We start from the raw sequence: 7935 nt of genomic DNA, 5'->3' as shown, positions 1-7935 counted from the left end.
AAACAGTTAGCATAATTTGATAAATATGTCATTTTGTATGTCATTATTTCTAAAGTATAAATTATTCAAAAATGCACTTTAAAAAAATCTGTGCGTTTGCAATTTTCTACATGTGTCAAGCGTTCTTTTGTGCCTGAATACCCAGTAGCGATTTCTTAAAAAATGCACTGTTCTGCGGTGTGTATCTCCTTTTCTTCACCGCATTGTTTTTGGCTGCGTGTTTAGCAAATCGTCAAAGAAATATTTCCATCTATTTAAGATGCTATCTGTATCAGTGAGAACTGTTCTGTCAGCTTTATTCAATATATAAGCACGAGGTTGATAGCCATTCTTAAATTCGTTGATTCCCTTATACATGTCCTGAAGGTTTTTATTTTTACTATTATCTTCAAATTCCTTAATTTTAGCTTGCAAAAAATTCTTTGTTCTAAAAGTTTTGGATGTTTCCCGCCTGATGTCTATGAAATTTTGTGTAGCTATTGCATTCGTATTTTGTAGCCAACGTAATTTTGCCTGTTTTCTCTTCTCTGTTAGTTTAATGCATTCCTGGTCGAACCATGCATGGTTCGTTCCTACGTATTTCCATGTGTCGTAATTTTTCTTTTGCTGAAATTTTAATGCTGTCTCTAATTTCAATCCAAGTATCCTCAACACTAGTGCACTCCGAATATTCTAAAGCCGAGAATCTATTCGAAACTTCAATCTGGTATTCCTCTCTTACCTGGCTCTCATCTAATTTCTTGAAATTAAATCTCTTCGATTTCGGACATTAAATATTTCCTTTATTTAACGAAAATCTCTCTCTTATTATCGCTGCTACCAGGTAGTGATCAGTGTCAAATCAGCCCCTCTAAACGATCGGAATTTCCTCAGCCCAGTATTTCCTCATAACTAAATTAATTTAATCACATCTTCCTTCAAATTTCAGACAAAATGCCAGTTCATCAAGGTAATTCTGATGGTAAACAGTCATACTAATAAATCTTGCTGGTTGCATTGCTTGCCTGCTTCACGTCAAGAGACTATTTTTTTGCTATTATTATTGTTATGGCTTAATTCTAGTAATTGTTATTATTCGTGTTACAGTTCTTTAAGTGCTGCTTTTTTGTCTCTCGTTCCCATCTCGTCTAAGTTTGGCAACATTGTAGGTGCACTTTAGGTGTTTCACGTTTTGTCAAGTGTGCATTTGGAAGGCAGTTCCACGAGTCGTGCCGAATTCTTCCGATGCATCACACGTGAAGCAAAGCACTTCTATGATTGGTGTAGAGCCCAGCTTTCACGAGTCCTCGTGGTCAGTATACTGAGCAGGATTTAAAACTATAGTGATTATTACATTGTAACTTAAAACTGCGGTTACAATTTAATCAAAGTAGGACAAAAGTCATAATTAGACTTAGACTTGAACATTAACATTTATGCTTTTCTACACTAATGTATTATGTCGACTTAATTTTGCTACTCTAATTGTAATCGTTTCAGTTTAATTATTGTTCAATGGATAGTGACGATAGCGAACATAAACATGCTTTGTTGTTTATTATACATTACAATTAAAACAAGAACTGTAAACATATTTGAACAGAGGGCAAAGTAAATAATAACAAAAAAAAGTAAAATACAAACAATGAAACATTTAATTAAGCGCTATTTTAACCTGTTGTATAAAGCACGCCAAGGCTCGGGTATACTTTATAAACTGTAAATATATAAAATATATAAACTGTATACTTTTAATAAATATCAATAAAGGCATAATTCTCTTTTTCAATTAAAAAGTAATACAATCTAACGGTCTTTTCTACTGCTTTTATGAGAGATTAAACTTAACATCAAATTTTGATTTGAAATTCATGTATCAACTCTTGATGTCTTTGGAGAGTACATTTATAATGAATGAATTTTATTTCTTAAGTAGTAAAAACACCTGTAGGTGCCGTTTTGTTTACAGAATCTGTCATACAGTTTCAATGCTTTATCGTGAATAGCATCAGATTTATGTGCCTGGAGCTCTTTCAAAGGACTGAGACAATTAGCTAAGTCTAAATAGAAAACCAAAACACGAAGTACTCCCATTTTACAGGCAGCGAGGAAAAGTTTCTTAAGACTTTGTAGAACATCAGTGAGGGTCTCTACTTCCTTCATGTAAAACAGTATTTTATAGAATTTTATCAGTTGATAATTGTCAGAATCCAGCAAATGTACAACAAGAAATTTGATTTGTTCATCTGCTCCGTAAAGTGTTATATTTACTACAGCCCAACCGAGTACTTTTTGGCACTTAACATCTAATTCGTTTCTTTTCATCACTTGCAGCATAATCTCGAAGGTGTCTGAATCCGTGAACGTTTGAATCTGCTGCTGATTTCCTGCACAAATATTTGAAATAACTTTGCCCACTGCTTGGATGACTTCACTTTTCGGATGCTTCAACCATGTCTTCAGGTGATTCAAACATCCAAGTTCCAGAATTCGGTTTCTCTGTTCATCAGTTCCTGTTACTATATTGTTGATTACTTCAAGGGCTTCAATTACAACATCCGTGTTCATTTTCTTAGTGGCTAGTATATTCACTAACTGCTGATCTACTCCTGTATCAATAAGCATCTGGATTCTAATGTATTTATCATCAGCTTCAGTAGAGATACTGTGAAAGGTAAATAAGTGCAGCAAAGAGCACGTTCCTCTGAGTACTACATTATCTCGAATTTTAAGAAACTCGAACATAATTGGAATATATTGTTCGTAAATTTCAAGTGACATGATAGGAGATTTACGTTGGATAAGTATTTCCATTGCCTCCACAATATTCCGAAATACTTTTACTGGAGTACCTGCTTGGATAAGTTCCATAAATTTTGTAGGTAAAGTTTTTCTCAATACTGTTTCAATGACGTCTGGTCCACTATTTTCTACTAATATTGACAGAGTCAAAACAGTCTGATTGGCAAGGACGGGATCTGGAGACCTCAAAAGTTCAACTAATGGTGCAACAGCACCTAATTGAAGTACATCTCGTGCGTATTCTGGTTTTAAACCCGCTATATTTGCCAAAAGCTTACATGATATTAATTGTAGAAAAGGCGTCTGAAAGTTCCCTAAAAATTCAATGCATCTCTGTAAAATTCCGGACTGAATAATATTGTCAATAGGAACATAATCTAAAAGCACGCTGTGTAGAACAGAATTTATTGCGGATACTTGAGTAGTTGGATCATCAGCATATATATCACGAAGAATAGCTTCCATTTCTAAGTTCTCTTCTGCAGGTAGCATGTTCTGAATACCTGAAGTGTTTGGTATATCCATTTTTAAGCCCTCTGTAACCTTAAAGTCATTACAAGAAATACAGATAAAAATATTCAAATTGTTGCTACGAAATAAGCAATTTAAATTTTCTATGATACTTTATTGTTAAAAAATTGCTATTGTTGACAGCAAACAAATTTGTGCTACGTAAACGTTCCTTAAAATCAACCAGCTTTATTCATCTCTCTTTCTCTTTCTCTACATATATATAAAGGAGTACTGACTGACTGATTGATCAACGCCCAGGCCAAACCGATTAAGCAAGAAACTAGAAACTTGAAATTTTGACAGGATATACGATTTTTAAGGAAGGATTTTTAGAAATTCGAAAGGGAAGGACAAAAGAGGAATATCTTAAAATGTCCATATTTCAGAATCTCTGATAGAGACATACAAGTTGATATATGGACTTCTCATTTAAAATAATTAGACACGTCTTTCAGCATTTTATGATATTTGACCTAGAAGGAAAGAAAACGGGGTGGGAATTACAATTATAATAAGACATTCATATCTCGGAATCTCTTGAGATTAGGTGTATGAAATTCGATATTTGGACTTCTCATTTAAAATATTTAGACACATCTTTCATCGTTTTTTGATATTTGCCCTAGAAAGGAATAAAAAGCAGGGAAGATAAAAGGGCGAGGTTACAGTTGTTTTAATTGGATAGCAATATCTCTAAATTCATCTATTTAACCCTTCAGCACTCGCGCACAGACCGTCACGCGAGAACTCGTGTAAAATTTGATGTTAAGGAATGAATTACATAATTTTAAATGAATTGTATACTTGCCAAAAGCGGTGGTGTGTTGCAACAATACAGTTCTGGGGAAGGATTAGAGGGGGGTGATGGGAAGTTTGCTCAAAGTCACTAAACAAAATCAAAGAATATTTATAGGTGCGGTCGAAAAGACCGCGCTACGAGTTCTCGAGTGTTAAAATAATTAAAGATGTAGCATTTCAACGTCTTTCGATATCTCTCCTACAAGAAAAAGATGGAAACTAAAAAATAGTCGGGCTTGCAATTGTTAACATAAGATGGTAATTAGTGTTTAAGCTTTTAATTTAAAACAAACACGTGATTCAGTGTTTTTTTTTTTTTTTTTTAAGTTTTTCTTACAAGGGACATGTTTCGGTTCGAAAGCGACGATCAACATGAAATTGGTAGACATATACGGGACTAAGTACTGACCACTGTATGGTGTGTCATTACCGTGTAAAACTCGTTTTCCTCCGACAGAGCCACCTATCCTTCGAAACACTAGCAGTTAGAGTCTTCGTTATAGGTGGTGTGTGAAGATTAGTCAGGTGCGTCAGTGTGTGATAGTAAGCTCGAATTAGTGTTAGGTGTGATCAGTGTGGAAAAAAAATGGGGCGGGCTGCTGGCATTAACCCCCTTCATCTAGTTGAACTGATAAAAGACAAACTAAGGCGCAGATTTAAGAATCAAACATCAGTTGGAGCAGAAGATGAGTAATTTGCGACATTTTGGTGCAATTTAATTATCAATGAGTACGAAAATGAATTAGAAATGATACACACATCGACACTCGACAGAGATGATAAAGAAAATGTCACGGCGCAGAAAGATATCTATAATAGCAGTTCAGAGCGGGAAGAAGACAGCAGTCCAGAGCGGGAACAAAGCTTTAGTCAAAGCGAATACGACGTATCTTCAGCATGAAAACTGAAAAGAACAGATATTTTATCGCAGTTTACGGACGAGGAAGTCCGGAGTATATACAAAGATTATCATGAAGGAGAATACAACTCGTACAGGAACTTTCTGACACGACACAAGAAAATTATTTCTTTGAGTAACTGCAAACTTATTTTGGATTATGAACATGAGCTGTCTACGAACTCCGCTTCATTTAAAGGGAATGGGGAAATAAAACTCCAAACAATAAAGTGCAAAATCATCAGATTATTTGACGAGGCGCGAGAGCATGGAACATCAGTGCATTACTGGTATTTACAGTGCTGGGTTCTCCAAGCGATAAAAGAAGTTGGCTTATCGAATTTCAAAACGGAGCCGACTTTCATTGAAAATCTTCAGAAACAAGCAGGCATTATTTCACGAACGATTACGACCTTTATCAAATAATCTGATGATTTCACATTTCACTGTTTGGAGTTTCATTTCTCGGTTCCCGCTCTGGACTGCTGTCTTCATCCCGCTCTGAACTGCTATCATATATATCTTTCTGTGCCATGGCATTTTCTTTATCATCTCTGTCGAGTGTCGATGTGTGTATCATTTCTAATTTATTTTCGTACTCATTGATAATTAAATTGCACCAAAATGTCGCAAATTACTCATCGTCCGCTCCAACTGACGTTTGATTCTTAAATCTGCGCTTTAGTTCGTCTTTTAACAGTTCAACTACATGAAGGGGGTTAATGCCAACAGCCCGCCCCATTTTTTTTTTCCACACTGACTATCATACCTAACACTAATTCGAGCTTTCTACCACGCACTGACGCATCTGACTGATCACTCACCACCTATAACGTGGAATCTGACTGCTAGTGTTTCGAAGGATAGGTGGCGCTGTCGGCGAAAAACGTGTTTTACACGGGAATGACATACCATACAGTGGTCAGTACTTAGTCCTATATATGTCTACCAAGTTTTATCTTGATCCTCGCGTTCGAACCGAAACATGTCCCTGTTAGAAGAAAAGAAAATGTCGGGTAGAAAATAGAGCAGGGGTTGTAATTGTTAAACTGACATGGTAATATCTCTTTAAAATCCTTTAAGACAATCCAACTAGCCGAAGGCTGGTTATTTATATAATCCAAACTTCCCATCTTACAAGTAAAGGCTCAGAATGAAGTAAAACTCCGAGTTGCGAAATTAGTCGCATTACATTTGACAGAACGTGGTAAAGAAAGGAATATTAGCAGAATTATAGCTGGTAATCTTCGTAAAAAAAAAAAAAAAAAAAAAAAAAAGGGGGGGCGGAGGGATTGGAACACGATCAGAGGAGAGCAAGATTGCGCTATTTTAATACTCAAAAAGAGACGTAGGAATCTTGAAACCTTTTATTAATACAGTGTCACAGAGTACTAAGAAGAGATTAAACAGGGTGAGTTTGATATCCCCAGTTTAACCTTGAAATCCACCCTTCTAAATCCAGCGTGAAATTATAAACAGGAAAGTAGGCATGTGATATATCAGTCTGGGCTATAATGTTCGGGAAAAGACAAAAATGAAATCAGTGTAGTGCAATAGCATTACTTGTTTGGAAATTCGAGTGTATTAAATGTTGAAACGGACACAAAACAACAAGCATAATCATACATTCAAGTTCAATTGAAAATCAAATGTCTTTATTAACGTGATTGAAATTGAGCCAAGGCAGTTCCATACCTGCAGTTACCTTATAATCTGTCATTACCTATGTATTTATAGTGTCTGATGAAGCCAAGTGGACAGTTAGCGAAACTGTTACACGTTAATAATTTTACGATAAAGGTATTGTTTTAGCTCAGTGAGTAGTTTAAATCGGATTTAAGTCTACTAAAAGTAAAGCTCGTACAATGGAAAATATTACTGTTGATTTTTGTTTGCGATAATCGGAAAACCACTTATAACTGCATATTACATTTTATCGTTACGTTATGATCAGTGTTTCTTTCAGAAACTTTGTTCGGGGGGGGGCACACTTCGTATTCCAGGGGGTACTGCTGGTACTAGTCTATTTATTATATTATAGACGAATTATATTGATCTCCTTCGGGGGGCACTCTCAGAGCTCTGGGGGGCAATGTCCCCCTAAAAACATGTCTGGAAAAAACACTGGTTATGATCCACAAATTTTGCGAAAACTATATGATAAGAGGCCCAAACTCTTTTCTTGTGTGCAATAGAAACATTTTCTTTAGAACGATGGAATTCTTGTCACTCTTTCATAATAGTTCTGGAACTCCTCTTCGTAACATTCTTGGAGAAGGAAATTTGACTTTTTGGATTTTTTTCTATTACTTGTATTCCTACATTTGCGCCAAATTTCAAGTTGCCATGTCTACAGGAAGTACAATACAAGTTTTGAATCGTTGACATAAGTAACGAAAGTATATTGTAACGACTTTGGTAAAGTAAATAATGGACCGAGATTTATCCCCTTCACCAATTTATTATAAAAATTGTTAAATACAAAACGTCTTTGATTACAAAGAGTAAAATAGTGTCTATCTTGTTATTATCCAAATGAGAGGAGATAGGTGTTTGCATGGTGCCCCTTTTCTAAAGGCAGTCTCCAAGGCACCTGCCGGTTTTGGTGAGTCTTGAAGGATAGTCCCCTCAGCTCAAGGCAGCTTCGCGAGGCTTGGTTGTAGAAAGGACCCCTAGTCCAGTGCGACCTCGGGAAGGATAGGTGTACTCCTAGTCCAGTGCGACTTCAGGGCGGTGTAGGTGATTTGATCAATTGGAAGACTGATACTGGGTTCCTCGGTGGTCCTCCTTTTATTTGTCCTCTTCGGGTCCTTCCGTGAGGTCCGTCTTCTTTCGGCGTTCCTCAGTGTCTTTCGTGTCGGCTTCTTGTCTGCTGGTTGTTTATAATCAATAGCACGTGTTGACTTGACACGTGCGTCTGTCCTGATGTGGGGATCCTTACAATA

The 7935-nt window shown here is 36.3% G+C and overlaps 1 protein-coding gene across 1 annotated transcript; it reads right to left on the bottom strand.

The window, feature by feature from the left end:
• Nucleotides 1-1884: 1884 nt before the first annotated feature.
• Nucleotides 1885-3306, bottom strand: LOC145679259 (uncharacterized). The gene has a single exon (XM_081749847.1). The coding sequence runs from the start codon at nucleotides 3304-3306 to the stop codon at nucleotides 1885-1887; it is 1422 nt and encodes a 473-aa protein (XP_081605973.1).
• Nucleotides 3307-7935: the final 4629 nt, after the last annotated feature.

Source organism: Thermobia domestica, chromosome 2, assembly GCF_964235325.1.
Source record: "Thermobia domestica chromosome 2, izTheDome1.hap1.1, whole genome shotgun sequence".
NCBI lineage: Eukaryota > Metazoa > Arthropoda > Insecta > Zygentoma > Lepismatidae > Thermobia > Thermobia domestica.
This window is presented reverse-complemented; position numbering and strand designations above follow the sequence as displayed.

Excerpts from the sequence above, each read along its gene's own strand:
- LOC145679259 (XM_081749847.1), bottom strand. The coding sequence starts at position 3,306 with ATGGATATACCAAACACTTCAGGTATTCAGAACATGCTACCTGCAGAA.